This window comes from Peromyscus californicus, unplaced genomic scaffold, assembly GCF_007827085.1.
Source record: "Peromyscus californicus insignis strain IS unplaced genomic scaffold, ASM782708v3 Scaffold_13__1_contigs__length_99412109, whole genome shotgun sequence".
Lineage (NCBI taxonomy): Eukaryota > Metazoa > Chordata > Mammalia > Rodentia > Cricetidae > Peromyscus > Peromyscus californicus.
The window spans coordinates 86,492,354-86,508,795 of record NW_026294424.1 but is presented as its reverse complement, the minus strand read 5'-3'; the positions used below and the strand labels follow the sequence as shown (position 1 = coordinate 86,508,795).

At 35.9% G+C, this 16,442-nt stretch overlaps 1 protein-coding gene and 1 pseudogene across 4 annotated transcripts in view; both read left to right on the top strand.

The window, feature by feature from the left end:
• The window catches only part of Cnot6l (CCR4-NOT transcription complex subunit 6 like), an 83,591-nt gene that overhangs the window by 9,466 nt on the left and 57,683 nt on the right, over nt 1–16,442 (top strand). For all 4 annotated transcript variants that reach the window (XM_052735404.1, XM_052735405.1, XM_052735407.1 and 1 more), the window contains exons 2-4: nt 10,809–10,930; nt 13,385–13,571; nt 15,400–15,485. In XM_052735404.1, coding sequence (XP_052591364.1) covers nt 10,819–10,930; nt 13,385–13,571; nt 15,400–15,485 — 385 coding nt within the window. In that variant the 5' untranslated portion in view covers nt 10,809–10,818. The remainder of the gene's footprint in view (nt 1–10,808; nt 10,931–13,384; nt 13,572–15,399; nt 15,486–16,442) is intronic.
• Nucleotides 3,445–3,623, top strand: LOC128109215 (uncharacterized; annotated as a pseudogene).

Genomic DNA, 16,442 nt, shown 5'->3' with positions numbered 1-16,442 from the left:
CTTCTGATTAACTTTCATGACTTGAGTAGGAACAGGAAGCTAATGGGACAAATTAAACCGTGACTATTTGTGGGCTCTGTGCCTGCCTACATAAGGATTGTTAGTTTTGTCTTTATGTCAGTGACACATACTTCAGTTCCAGAGCAGCAAGTATTTTTAAATTATATAAATTGAGGTCTCTTACTAATATTATTTATTTATTTTTGGTTTTTCAAGACAGTTTCTCTGTGTAGTTTTGGTGCCTGTCCTGGTGCCAGCTCTGTAGACCAGGCTGGCCTTGAACTCACAGAGATCCACCTGGCTCTGCCTCCCGAGTGCTGGGATTAAAGGTGTGTGCCACACTGCCTGGCTCTTACTAATATTTAAATAAAAAAGTTGTAGTGTGGCTTTATTTTAGAAGCACTCGTTAGTTAACCACACACTTATTTTTACTGGTAGATACTGTATAGCTCCGAAATCTCTTATTTACCTATACTATTAAAGACATTGGGAACCATTGGGTGATTTTGAGCAGGTTGATAAAAGTTTAAAGTTTACTCATTCTCTTTGAACCTGTGCTAGGGATGGAGCCTAGGTCTTAAGAATATTAACGTGGACATTTGAAGAAAGCCTAGTTTGAGTTGAGCAGCCTGAGCACCAGTTCAGCCTGATGGGTGTACCTTTCCTCCCTAAGAAGCTTATTTTTGCAGCAGGTAGAGGCCACTACAGAGATCTATAGCTGATCAAAATGCAAAAAATAAGTGACTGAATGCCTAATCCCATTTGGCACATCTGCAATATAACCCCTACACCTAAGGCTCAGGGAAAAATCACGGAAGAGGTTTCAGAAAGATAAGAGCCAGAGATCCAGATTGTCTGCTGCAAAGACATGACAAAGAAGCTGAACCATGAAATCTCAACAATATGATTGCCTAAACAAGACCTGCATAATGACAACACCATTTGACATACCAGTGTGGATGGGTTAATCTCACAAGATCCCACTCCTGCAAGAGGAGCTATAGAGTACTCTGTGGTTTCCAGAGAGGGAGAGGGAGCTTTATCCAGTGACAAGTTCTCTGATATCCAATTCTGAGTGATTATCCCTAAACACATGTTCATTTGAATAACACTAAATGGTGGACTTGGTAGGGTGTGTGTACATACACATACATATACATACATATACATATCTAAGTGATAATTGTTGAATTTGGGAAGGGGTTGGGGGCATGGAGGAGTTGGACACGGGAGGAATTGGAGTGGAGAGAGAGTAGAAATGATGTAAGTACACACTCATATGAAATTCTCAGGAAATGAAAACTTTAAGTTAAAATATTAATCTGGTAGACGAGGAATCAGTTGAAGTGAGAATAAATTTCTTTTAAGATTTAGAATTAAAATATAAATGGTTGCCGGGCGGTGGTGGCGCACGCCTTTAATCCCAGCACTCGGGAGGCAGAGGCAGGTGGATCTTTGTGAGTTCGAGGCCAGCCTGGTCTACATAGCGAGATCCAGGAAAGGCACAAAGCTACACAGAGAAACCCTGTCTCGAAAAACCAAAAAAAAAAAAAAAAATATATATATATATATATATATATATATATATATATATATATATATAAATGGTTAAGTCAAGAAATAGGTATAAAGTGGTTGTATAGATATAATCAAAACATTGTTTGAAATTCTCAAAGAAGTAATAAAATAGATTTATGTTGAGATGAAAAAAGAAAGCTTCCGAGGCACATTGGTTATTTTGTATGAAGGAGAGAACTCAGAGCAAGTGAGAATATGCCAAAAAGTTGGTTCAGGGAAGGGAATTAAGAATTTTGTGTTAGCAGTGGCACAAACCTTTAATCTCAGCACTTGAGAAGCAGAACTTCCAGATCTCTGAGTTTGAACCCAGTCTTATCAATATACTGAGTTCCATTCAGGCCTGCCAGGGCTACATAGTGAAATCCTGTCTTTAAAAATAAAAATGTTAGAGAAATAGGTTGGTGCAATCTCTACTGGAATGATTTGCATTGTTTCCTGAATTCAGGCCCTTCTTAATTCTTTACTGAGTATATTCCGTATTGACTTCCTGGCCTGTAGACCTCATAGGTTCTTAACTTTTGCTAGGTTCTGAGAACACCATTGATAGCCTTGAGAAGGCTGTGGTTCTTTTATATAATAATTGAAGGTAAATGAAAGAAAATAAATTGTATTGAAAAAGAACCTTGTTGGGCTGAGAGTTTAGCTCATTTGGTAAGTGCAACTTAGCATCACTTAGCCTTGGTTCTGTCCTACCACCACGTACAGTTGGATGTAGTGGCACACACCTGTAATCCCAGCACTTCGGAGATGGAGACAAGAGGATCAGTTCAAGGATACCCTGTGATACATGACACCTTGTCTCAAAAAGAAAAACAAAATTAGCTCTTCCTCTAAAAATTTCTAATCAAACAAAAACTATTAATTGAAATACTAAAATAAAAACAAATATGTGGTATGAAAGTATATGTACTTCCTTATTAGTGCATTTAAGTATAAGATGATCTAGCAGTAAGTCTAATATTAGACAACCATAATTGTAAAATATGTTTTAGTAGTGAAAATATTCTGAGATTTTTGTAATAACTATAATGTTACATGAACATTAAATTCTGGTTTTGACAAAAGTCATAGTTACCTATCACTACTATGTAGGCTGTCTAGGTCTATATGAAAACCGTGATACAGTTTTCTGTACACGATTCAAATTCACGGATTTCTCTGATATTCATGGACCCCAGGTTAACAATCTATGCTTATATTGTCTCCTGGGTTCTCTCAGCTTTGTGTGTTTTGTCTTAGTTACTTACTTTTTTTTTTTTTAAAATATGTGCTCTTTTAAAAAGAAGAACTTGAAATAATACTAAAGGGGATAAATTTCCTGGTTATTTTATCTCATAGTAATTAAGACTGTTAGTGTAGTATATAGAACTATTATCTGAGCAATGTGCTTTTATATAGCCACATTTACTTTACATTAAAAAAAGTAGAATCATATTGTATATGCTGGATTTTTTTTTATTAAAACACATCACACTAATTTTTTATCCACTGGTACATTTTATACTTCCAAATTTTTATAGCATTAAAAATTTGTGTGCCACATTACAAAACTCTGCTTCCTGAGAATTAAAGGTGTGTGTCACTAAGCCTGGCTCATCTGTAATAATTCTAATGGTCTTTACCTTGCTGCAAAGTTCTCTGTACACTAATAAGACTGTAAAATTTTTTTCCCTGCTTTTTCTAGGAATGTGCAGAACTAAACTTGGCATGACTTAGTCAGAGCTTAGGTTTTATAGTTAGACAACTTATGCTTCATAGTTGTGGGTTTATTTTGTTTTTTCCATGTTAAGGATTAAATGATAAGCTAGGCAAGTATTATTCCTGAGCCATATCTCCAGCACTTAATCTATGTTTAAATTCCAGTTAATTGCTTCTTGGGCTTTTGGCCAAGATCAGGCGTAGCATCTGTTCTTATCAGTTTGCTGTCTGATGTATTATCTTTCCAAGAATAATATATACGTTTTTGGAGTAAGTAGGTAGAATAGGAACATGCTATACATTCACTACATGTATAGACCTGGTATTGCAAGAATAGTACGCTGTGTTGGGGGACTTAAAAGAAATTCTACTTACTCATCATCCGTGGAGTATTGGATGTTTCATAGCTTTTCTGTATCTTAATTTCCTTATCTGTAAATTGAAAGTTAATGTGTAATTCATAATTTTAGTGAAATGAAACAGAGTACATACAGATCAAGCTATCTAGGCATGTACTGAGCATTTAGTGCATGTTTTCTTTTCCTTCTAACTCGTAAACCCTGTCTTTCTTTATCCTACTTAAAACTCAGTTTAGAAGATATGAGGGAGTTTCAAGATAGTGTGATCCTCAGTTTTCAAAACTAGGGAAGTCATTGGGATTAGTATTGATTGAAAAGAGACCAAATCTTCAGTTAGTAATTATGAAGTCACTTAAAAGACATTTTTCAGCCGGGCAGTGGTGGCGCATGCCTTTAATCCCAGCATTCAGGAGGCAGAGGCAGGTGGATCTCTGTTGAGTTCGAGGCCAGCCTGGTCTACAAAGTGAGTTCCAGGATAGGCTCCAAAAAGCTACACAAGGAAACCAAAAAAAGAAAGAAAAAAAAAAAAAAGAAAGAAAGAAAGACTGTGAATATATATAAATTTAGGTAATTTTTATTATCATAAACAAATAATTGTAATGTACTCACAATTAATCATCTACCTGATTAAAAATTACTCAGTTCAGATTTAGTTCTTAGTGGCTACTTTATATTTGCATACATTATTCATTATATTACATTGATTTCTGAAATGTTTTATATTGCTTTTGTGGAAAATAACAAAGTATTTTGTAAGAAAATGAGAAATAGAAAAATGTATACATTTGTCATAGTTCCAAGACAGTGAGATTTTAAATTTTTGTTTATTTGTTGTAATTTGATTACATTTCTCCCTTCCCTTTTATCCCTCCAAACCCTCCCATATATCCTTCCCCATTCTCCTTCAGATTCATTGTCTCTTTTTTCATTATTATTGCATGCATGTTGTATTTATGTAAACATACATATTCCTAACCATAGTCTGCTGAATTTACATAGCATCACTTGTATGTATTTTTTCAGGGCTGACTGGCACTGGACAACCAATGGGTGTGGTCTTCCCTGGCGAGGGCCATCTCTTCTGCTCCCGGCTTTACTCAGTTGCTTGTAGTTCTTTGTGTAGGGTTGAAGAGTTGTGGGCTTTTCCTGGTCTGTCTGGTTTGGCATGTTTGTTAATATCTCTTGTTCAGCTCATGTTTGGGCAGTTATGTTGGTGAGACTTAACACGTGTAGGTTCTGATGTTACTACACAATCTTACAGCAGACTCCCTGATCCTCTGGCTCTTACAGTCTTTCCACCCCATCTGCAATGTTCCCTGAGCCTTAGGTGTGGGAGTGTCTTGTAGATGAATCCATTGGGACTGAGCTGCACAACTCTGCATATTGATTGGTTGTGGTTTTCTGCCTTGGTCTCCGATGGAAGAAGTTTCCTTGATGAGGGGGCGAAGACTATACTTATCTGTGGGTATAAGGACAACTGTTTATAGGTTGTTATTAGGGATTAGTATGCTAGTTTAGTAAACTGGTGATTGTTGATTCTCCTCCAGTAACCATAATTTTACTAGCACTGAGTAGCTAGCTAGATTTTTAGTACCAGATCACTGGGGTGGTTCATAGGCATCATAAGTGGGTAGAAGCTTGTATGGTCCCTTCTAGTACCACGAAAGCTACTCCACAGGGGGTGGGAATTCAGGTCGCTTCCAACTCTGGGTCTCTGGGCCCTGTTTCTGACGTCCATGGTGTCTTTAACAATAGGGACTTGATCTTGTCCTTCCAGGGGTTACCAAGGACAATAGCAATAGGCTGCAAGTTTTGGGAGTCTGTTAGATATCCCTGGTATTGATTTGTTTGTTTTGGCTTATTTTTAGGACAAAGGAAACAGTTCTGTCATGGGTTTTATCTAAATGTTTCTAAAATGTTACATTCTTATGCCTTTTTGTCAAAACTAACTTCAAAATAAAGTTTAAGAAAAAAATGTAGCATTTTTCTCAGTTGTAATAGTGGATATGGATTGTGTGTAATTAAGTTTCAAAAATTGATAACAAATACCATTCTTTGACTCTATAGCTACTTGTTATTCCTAGTATGTTAAATGTGTATACTGTTACTATTTTGCATTGTCTAGCTAATGGAACAAAATTGTGTTTTTTAAGTAACAGAACTAGACATTTGCTTCTCTGTGACCTTTAATGAGTTTGTTATGGAGGCATTTCTACTCGAGGACTAAAATTTGGAAGAACATTATATTTTGTGTGTTTTGTTGCTTTTGTGGAGTGTCTACCTGCCAAGAAAACAGAAATTGAAGTGAAAGTTCTGGGGCGTTTGTAGGAAATGAACAAATAAATTTATTTTCTTCTGATAAAATACAGGTTTCTCTTTCAGTGGGCAGCTTTTGTTTTTACTTTGGGCCATAGCATGGAAACATTGTTGACTCAGAGCCTTTGTAAGTTCTTAAGTTGTTTATTCTTTTAACCATTTATTTTAGGAATTATTTTAAAGTCATTGCCTCTATCTTTTAAATCTTGTTTGTTCAGTACAAAGCACTACCTTTTGATAGGGGTTTGTATGAGTAGATTGGATATTTTGGTGAGAAATTAATCATGCCCCTTTCCCCCTCCAAAGGTTGATCTTTATGTTTAATGATGTTTTGGATGATTGTGAGTCAGCATTGAATCTACCTTTCCTTTGAACCCTTTTATAATAAGATATGGAGCTTTTTCTTTTATTGTTTTTGAATGTTATCCTGGACAGTTTGGTTATTGAAATTTTTCTGTTTTACTTCACTGTTTCTAGTGGAGACTTCAGATTTAGTTAATGCTTTTCCACATTCTATACTTTGGTTCTCAGAAAAGTAATAATTAATTTTATTACCTCTTTCTAGATTACTGTTTTCATCTAACACTGGAACATTGTATAATTTGGTTCGTGTCAAAAAATATGGGACAGTTATTACAGATTATTCTTAGACTTTTGTATTCAAGGTTTAACTTAAAATATTTTATCAGAAAACTAAAGTGATACAAAAGGTTATGCATCATGAAAAGGGTTTATTAAACTTTTAGTTTTTATACTGTTTTCTAGAAATTGAAATAAATAGTAACTTAAATTACTGTTTCCTTTTTTTTTTAGATGCAGTATAACCTTCTTAGTTTATTTATGACGTTGTTTTGTGTAAGGCCTTGCCTGACCTAGAACTCTATATGTAGCACAGGCTAGCTTTGAATGTACAGAGATCCATCTGCCTCTGCCTCCTGAGTGCTGAGATTAAAGGCGTGCACTACTACACCTACCATAGGTAATTGTTTATCTAACCAAAATTTTGTGAAGTATGACTAAAGTCATTGATTTCATATATGCTCTGAGACAAAGCAAGAAATCGGAAGGAAAAAGGAAGATATTGTATGAATTGTTTTGTTGCTTCCTGTTTTCGGTCCCTCTCTATTTAAACATGTTGGGCCAAATGTTTCTTTAGTGGACTTGTCTATAATATGTGAACCCTTTATAGGCACTCTTGTAGTTTGTCTCATTTTGGGTCTAAATATAATGTATGGTTGACTTTGTTTATAGAAACAGACATGCTGTCATTTCTAGGATTATCTGAAGAAAAAAAAACTTGGTAATAAAGGATTGTGTTTGCTCATTTTCCAGGTTATCCTGCCAGTGGATTTAATAGTATACTTTTCTGTGTGCATAACTTGCTAGTGATGAGCTCTCTTAAGAGAACCATATGCCGGGTGGTGGTGGCGCACACCTTTAATCCCAGCACTCGGGAGGCAGAGGCAGGCGGACCTTTGTGAGTTCGAGGCCAGCCTGGTCTACAGAGTGAGATCCAGGAAAGGCACAAAGCTACACAGAGAAACCCTGTCTCGAAAAACAAAAAAATAAAAAGAAAAAAAAAAAGAGAACCATTCATAATTTTCTGGACCTTTCCACATCAGTCATTAATTAAGAAAATGCCCTACACGCTTGCCTATAAGACAGTCTTAAAAAGGAATTTCCTCAATTAAGATTTCCTCATCCCAGATATGTCTAGGTTTCTGTCAAGTTCACAAAAACCAACCAGCACAGAGGTATTTTCTCAACTGAGGTGTCCTCTTTTCAGATGACCCTATCTAGCTTCTGTTAGATTGGTTAAAAAAAAAAATCTAACCAACACAATGTATAACATTGATCATATTCCTTTCCTGTTAAGTTTTATAAAAATGATGTAACATTAATGAAACATGGTTTTTATCCATCCTTACTGTAGATAAGGATTATGTATTGTGTTTGAATCTAGGTCTGTTTGATTTGCTTAATACTTACTGTTATAAATCTTAGAATGGAAAAATGCCCACAGAATTCATATGTGTTATATTATATAGAAAATACAACTTTCATTTTCTGAAAACTTTGAGAAATATTTAAAATAAGCCAAATGTGGTAGAAATCAAGTTTTTCTCTGTGAAAAATGCTTATATTCTTTGTGCTTTATAAGTAATTATGCAACATTTATGGAAAATAGGGTTTATTATTATTATTACTAGAATTTTGGGGTTCTCACTGGGTTGCCAGATGATATAGAGAACATCAGGGGCCCCCTTTGGATTCTTGGTGTCATAAATAAAAGAATTTAGGAATGAAAAATGGAAGCTCAAGGACAATTTTATCAGAGTTTAAAGAAAGAACATCCTAGGGTAGGCAAGCTGTAAATCCTCAGTAGGTGCCTGGAGAAGGGAAGGAAAAAAGCCATGCCCTGGATGTCAGACCCATTCCAGCAGCCATATGGCAGGGAAGGGAGCTTTAGGAAAAAAGTAGGGAAATCTCAAGTATCAGAAAAGCACATTTACATTCTGGGCTGCACCCAAAAGAAAGAGAAAGAAAAGAAAATGGAGAAGTTGTACCTTTCTAACTCAGGCCTCAGGAAAGTAGACAGACTGATCAGACCTCGTTGTAGCTTATAGTGACTGCAAGAGGTAGGGAGCCAAATTCTGGGAAGGAAGACTATAGATAGTATTCAGTAAAGGAAAGTTTATGGCATCTACCTCTTTAGACTGACGTAAGTTGAGCTTGCCTTTGTAGGTGTGGTCCCTTGGCCAGGTGATTGACTTGGCCCAACTGGAATGTTAGGTCTCCATCTAGGCCAGAGATTCTGTTCTCTTGACTAGAAGGATTTTTTTCTACTTTAACATTGTAATTCCAAATAACATAATATGATGGGATTAGAATTGAAGAGTTAACCTAGAGACTGGGGATAAATAACCAATGTGGAAAACTTGGCCTCTATTCCTTTAAGTAGAGGGAAAACTGACATGAGAAATTTTGATTGTGATCTTAAATGAGTTTTGATATCTTGGTATGTGATGGAATACTACTATACATATTTTCAATATGCAGCAAATTTTACATCTCCTGAAAGTAACTCTTAGATTTGGAATACTGTTTCTTAACTTAAAAATAGCAAGAGATTTGGATACTTGGTTTAAGGGCACATGTGAGAAAGAACAAAGAAAACTGAGCAAAGACACAACTGTAGAGCTGAGGATGCAGCCTAGTGGGAGAAATCTTCCATGGCAGGTGCCGGGTCACTGACACATAAAAGTCAAGTCAGCTGTAACTATGTCATTTGTAATAAGGATAGCATGTAGATCCTGAATTAGACACAAGGAGGCTTTTTCATTTGCTAGTGTTTGATCTGAAGTGGATTTTATCTTTTGTCTGCTATCAAAGCCGTAAGTTTTGTATTGGACCCCTTGAATAAAGCTATTTTCAGGACTTTTTGTCATCTGCTTAATACTTAGCACATTTGAAGTGGTTTTATGATTGATATAGTTACCATTGATGATTGTTCTGTGATTAGGAAGACAATCACATGATTTTTGTTTTAGTTGGCATGGCTCTGTAATTTATCTAGTTAAGGACTTCTGAGGATAAAAAGGAGCAACAATTACCTCAGAACAACAAGTATAAATTTAGACTGACTCGGGCAAATCAAGATATGCATTTACCTGATTAGGATGTGTTGATGTTACTTGATGGCAAGTAACAAGACAAAACTCAGCTTGCTGTGGTAAGGGAAGCATGCTGGGCATGGGTGCTGCACGTGTGATTTATTGAGAAATCTGTCTTTTCTTTTGTCTATTTTCTAGACTAACTTATGAGGTCAGCTTTCCTTGTAGTTGGATGGCTATATGGAACTATCTGGGTTATAGCTTTCTTTGTTTATGATCAGCAGGAAAGAGGATCCTGCTTCTTCCACAAACAGAAGGGGTCTTGAGCATTGTCTGAACCAGTGCCAGGGTCAAGGGGAAAGCCATGTGCTGTTATGTTAGTCTTAGGTATGAGATGTCTGGGTGTTACTCAAATGGGAGGATAGAGTTACAGTACTCTTAGATTAGTTGAAGTTCCATTAAGGAAACTAGTTGTAAGATCAGCTTTTCTAGGAAAGCAGTGCAGCTTGGCACAGGGGAGGGAATTGGGGAGCAACACTGTTTTCTGAAGTCTAGTGTGGTTGCTTATTTGCATTTTCCCTTAGGCATCTGTTAAAGAGATTCTCCAAAAGCTTAGAATATTGTAGTGTTTTTCTTCAAGTGAGAACATGTAGTATAAAATGATTTAACTAGCTTGGTGGTTTGGTTAGAGTACACCAAGACAGATTTCTGGGGGTGGGGGTGGCAACAGCATGTTGGAGGCTTTGAGGTGACTTCAGGCCACAGCACCAGAGAAGTGTGGTGGGATCTCTGAAGAGAATCAGAGCCCACTTGGCAGAGGAGGGAGATTATTCTTACGCCTTTTGAGGATGGGGAGGTTCATCAGAGGCTGCAGCCAGGAAACAGGGAAGAGGTAGGCAAAAGGAGAGAAAAAGAAAACTTAGCACTTTTTTTTTCTTTTTCGATGCTATATTATTAATTTAATTTTTTATTTGCTCATATTCTCCCCACACACATGGATTTTCCCCTTTCCCCCAAATGACTAATTTCCTCAAATAATAATATGATTATAATAATCATAACTTTAAAGAAGCAGTGTGTCTGGGGGGGTGTCAGATGACCACTTTCCAAAGTTGGTGGCGTCCTTCTACCATGGGTTTCTGGGCTTGAACTCATTTCATTAAGATTATGTAATAGGCACTTTTACTGCATAAGCCATCTTTGCCAGCCCTGACTGTAATAATTATTGATATTTTTTTCACAGACTAATAGGGATGCCAAAGGAAAAATATGATCCTCCAGATCCTCGCAGAATTTATACCATCATGTCAGCAGAGGAGGTAGCCAATGGGAAAAAATCTCACTGGGCAGAATTAGAAATCTCGGGTGAGTGGAATTTGAAGCATTTTATGTGGAGTATAATAGCAACAATTGGCAAGAGTGTTGCTATATTTATAGGCTCTTTGTTGTCTTTTAGCTGAATGAACTAATTGGAAATATGTAAGAATCCTGAGGCACTTAGTGTTTCTTTGATCTTTCTAGATATTTTCCCTTTCGTTTGAGATTGTTTTGATGAAGAGTAACCATCTATGGTTAAAGATATTCAGAATTCAATTTCTGAGTAAAATTAGGTTCTATAATAAATTTTGTGTTGACTTTTCCAGAGTAGTTTTTTGCAAATTAAAATTTTTGCTATTCTTCTATTATCTCAGTGCTGGCAAAGAAGGAAGCCTGAACTCCAGCTGTGTAACAGTACCTGCTGGCTGCAAATAGGGCATGTTCAGAATTTGTTGAAGTAGAATATAATTTGAAACACTTGTAACCCCATCTGAAAGTGAAAAAAACATCAAATTAAAAGTGAAGGACATTGTATAAAATACCTAACTGAAACACTTCAAAGTTACCAAGATTGTGAAAAACAACAACAAAAAGAAAGTACCTTAAGTCAGAGGAGGGTTAAAGAGACATGATAGTTAAAACAGCCTGAATTGAGTTTAAAGAACAAAAAGATATAAAAACTAGTAAATTCCAAATAAAGCCTGAGTTTGTTACTATGACTGTATCAGTGTTGGCTTCTTACTTATAATAAATATACCGTGGATTATAAGACTCTAACGTTAGGGGATAGCAAAGTACTTACAAGAACCCCACACACATATATGAAGCCAAAGGTTGGCTTTTACCCAGTAGATACCCAGAGTACCCCTTTAGTTGTATCAACCCAAAATACCAAAGTCAGTCCTTCCTGATTGAGACCTTTGTGTTAATCCTAAGTTAGCACAAGTTTCCTTTTACTCATAGCCTCATTATTGAATACTTTGTTTTTGTACTAAAATATAAAATCCTAGTTGACACTTTGTGTTTGAATAAATAGCAGGAAAGAGTCTGTGGTAGAAAGAACCCTAAATAGAAATAAACATTGAGTCTAGTTATATAAAAAAATAACATTTTCCCTTTGAGATTTTGTATTCTCTATATTCTCTTGCCATCTCTCATCTAAATCTTTTTGGAAAGTGATAAATGTATATGAGTCTGAAGAGATGGCTCAGCTATTAGGAGCACACACTGCTCTTATAAAGGACATAAGTTTGGTTCCCAGCACCCACATCAGGTGGCTTGCAGGCATCTCTAACTTCAGCTCCTAGGGAATCTCAGGACTCTGCAGCACTTGCAGCCATGGGCACATACCCACACAAACACATAGATACTTACCTAAAAGCAAAACAAATATTAAAAACTGTTACTTTGCTTTTATAAAATTTATAAAATAATTTTACATAAATTATGCTTTATCATAATTAATAATAAAGACCTAGGATATGTCTCAGCTGGTAGAGTGCTTGCCTAGCATTCATAAAGCCTTGGCTTAGGATCAATTCCTAGCACCAAATAAACTGGGTATGGGGGTGCATGCTTGTACTTCTGTCACTTGGGAGGTAGAGGCAAGAAAATCAAGAAGTTCAAGGTCCATCCTCAGCTACATAGCAAGTTTGAGGCCATTTAGGGTTACATGAGACTCCATCAAAAAACCAGAACACTGACAATTCAGAAGATAGTTAACGTCTCATTTTATAAACCCTGAGGCTAGGTGATTTGCCTAGACCTATATTGCTAATAAGTGATAAAAAATCGAAACTCTGAAGCAGGTCTTCTGATTTAGTGCATGCTTTATGCCCAGTTGCTTACAGGCATTGATGTGAAACATTTCTTTGAATACGTTGCACTTAATGTAAAATCTTAAGCTACAGTTGTTAATCTCTAACTATAACATCAGAAACCTAGGAAGATGTTTCCTTTGAGGACACAATGATTTTCCTGATGGTTAATCTAAGGTTGGTTCTAAATAATAATAATTGTTTATTTTAAGTTTGTTGATCAACCCACGCCCTAGATATATCTTACACTCATAATTTTCATGGAGTGGATGTAGACTGTTATGACTGTTTAAAAAAAAAATAAAAACTCATGTCTATTTTATCACCAAAGTTTAATTCAACCTCAACTTTTATCCTTCACATCTGGCTTTGAGAGAGGTCTCAGTCAGCCTCAGTCAGTGTCTGTCTGTCTGTCTGTCTGTCTGTCTGTCTCTCTCTGTTTATCTCTTGCTCTCTGTTTCTTCTTTCTTTCTCTCTCCATTTCTCCATTCCCGTGAAAAAGAGTGACTTGAAAATGGAGTGAAGTTAAAGGAGGCCATTAGCAATCATATAGCTTCAAATACAAAGTTAAAATGTCAAAGATACGATATCTGTGCATTTGCTGCCTTTCCTAGCACTTACCAGTTCTTGGGATTCAAGTTTTGTTTTGGGTCTAGAGTTTATGCTTTCGTATTTTGCCTTTTAGGTAGAGTGCGGAGCTTAAGTACATCACTTTGGTCATTGACACACTTGACAGCGCTGCACCTAAATGACAATAACCTTGCTCGCATTCCACCTGATATTGCCAAGCTTCATAATCTGGTTTACCTGGATCTGTCATCCAATAAACTAAGAAGTTTACCAGCAGAACTAGGAAACATGGTGTCTCTCAGGTGAGGAAACATTAAAGACATGATTCATTATATAAAATTACAAATTTGCCAAATAAGAAAGTTATGGGATGTTATTTTTATGGTGGGATTTCCATGTCTGTGAAGACCAGAACATAGGAGTGGTCTTAAAGCCCAGGGCGAGTTGGCTTCCATTTAATCTTTCTTTCCCTTTGCATTGTAGGTTCCTGCTACTAATTTCTTTTGACAGATTTGAGGTAGGGGGAGGTTAAAAGTCTTCCTTAGAGTTAAGTCTGATAAGACGAATCAGAAATACTTGAGAAAATATCATTTGCTTATAAATGAAACTTTTAGGAACAAACTTCTGTTTGTAAATATATGCTTTTATTACAGCTCTTTAATGAAACCTAACTTGATTAAAATGGATTTATAGTTCAAGGATCTTTAAATAAGTCTTCCCTTTGTGGCAGGGTCTTCCTGTGGTGCCCCAACTGGCCTCGGCTTGCAGCAGTTCTGGGGACTGCAGGCATGTGCCACTACATAGGAGAGATTTCCTACAGGATAAAACATTTTAGGACCTTATTAACTGTTTCCAAAATGAGAATTTTTTATCTTATCTATTGAGTAACAGTTTTGCTGTTGTCGTTAGGTGTGTATTTATTTATTTATTTTTTGTTTTTATATCCTGACTATAATAGTAATAATGTTTTAAAAGTTGCTCTTACATGTTTAAAATTAATAACTGTTGTGTTATTTATTTGTTCTTTTACCACCCCATAACTGGTTATGTGAATGCTGATTTTTTGTCTTTTACTAATGAAGGTGTTATTTTTTTCATAATCTGTTAAAAATTTAGTTCCTATCTGTGTTGTGTCTTGCTCTTCTGTGTTTGTCTTTATTGATCTGTTCCTATCTTTTCTGTTTTGTGCTTTAGTACATATATTCTATATTAGTGATTATTCTTCAGAGTACATTTTGTTTTTCATAGTTTGCTTTTTTTTTAAATAACATGTTTATGTGAGTGAATTCGCACATATCAACAGCTTTCATGTGAAGGTCAGAGGACAACTTTGTGGGAGTTTATTCTCTACTGTCATGTGGGTCTTGTGGATCAAGCTTAGGTTGTCAAGGGTGACATCAAATGTCTTTACAGACTGAGCCATCTGGCCTGCCCTTTTTTCATGTTTAAGTATCATTAGTTTCTGCAATATACTACCTTGTTCTGTATTTCTCTTTGTGTTTTTAAAATTTCTTTCTCACAGTATTTTGACATGACTTAGTTAAAACAGTTGACATAGGCAATTGGCTACTAATTGTTTAATCCTCAAGTTTGCTTAAAATTTTACTTTCTTCATGATGGGTGGTGGTGGCGCATGCCTTTAATCTCAGCACTCAGGAGGCAGAGACAGGTGAATCTCTGAATTTGAGACCAACCTGGTCTACAGAGCAAGTTCCAGGATAGCCAAGTCTACACATAGAAAATCCAGTCTCAAAAAAAGTAAAATACAATAAAATAAATAACCTTTTTTTATAAAAATCTTACAGATTTTGGATACGAATAACATCTGTCACTTTGATTGGTATCTACTAGATGTTGTGGATGAAAGAAAAACTTAATTTAGCCTGAGATTGATGTGTAGTTCATATACCCCTGAATTTAATCTGTGCTATAGAATGAGTAAATCATAGAAATATTTAGTAATTGTAGCACTTTAATAGTAATGTACGGCATTTGGGGATTAACATGACGAAACACCTTGAATGTAAACATCACTTATGATGTGTTAGAAGAAAGCTAAGAATGACAAATGTAGGTATTAATAAAGCATGTTATATTATACTGAAACCTTTAAACATTTTTTTTAAACAGGGAATTGCTTTTAAATGACAATTATTTACGGGTTTTGCCTTATGAACTTGGCCGGCTCTTCCAGCTACAAACTCTAGGTTTAACAGGTGAGTGACTTACAACAAAGATGATACGTTAACACTTAGTGTTGAAGTATTATAGTGCCTTTAAAGATCTTTAGCAGGTGAGTGACTTAAACAAAGATACGTTAATACTTAGTGTTGAAGTATTATAATGCCTTTGAAGATCTTTTTTTGAAGTATAGGTCAGTTTTGGAATGACTTTGAGAACGTGAGGAGGATTAGCTAAAGACATTAGAAATGTAGAGGTTGAGACATTTTATCTTCTCTGGTCCACTCTCCTCCCCACTTCCCGTCCCTCCTCCCCATTTCTCTCTCCCTTTTTTTGTAAGTAAGGTTTCATACTCTGTAGCCCAGGCTAGCCTTGATCTCCTTACTCACTCACTCTGTATCAAACCCCACCCCCCACCCCCATGTTGGGATTACAGATGTGAACCACCACTTCCAGCTTCATTTTATTTTCTGTGTGCTAAATCTTACTTAGTTAAAGCAGTCACCTAGGTAGAAGTAGGATGATGAGGCAAACCTATTCCTTTTGATTGAAAACTTACGGATTGCTTATTGTTTTATAAGCTTAGATTCATGAATTAAGAAATTAGTACTTTCTCACCTATTTATTTAATAAGGATAATTCTTACGTTGTTTGGAACTTTCAGAACAGCTATTTTATACATTCTGATATTATTGATAGAGAGCCCATTAATGATAAATTAGCAATTTAAAATTGAAACTAGCAGACTTACCCTTTGAGCCAAACAACATTCTTGAAATAGCAAATGTTAGTATTGAATACTTTAACATGACTCTTTTCATGTTAGGTTACACATTCCCAAAAATTTATGCTATATTACGAGCTGAATGGATTATTCTGATTATTTGTTAATTTTACTGTCCTATATTTTATTAAAGTGTTAAATCTTAAAACTAGTTTTTCTAGGCCTGAGTATATAACTCAATGGTGAAGTGCTTGCCTACTATGTGCAA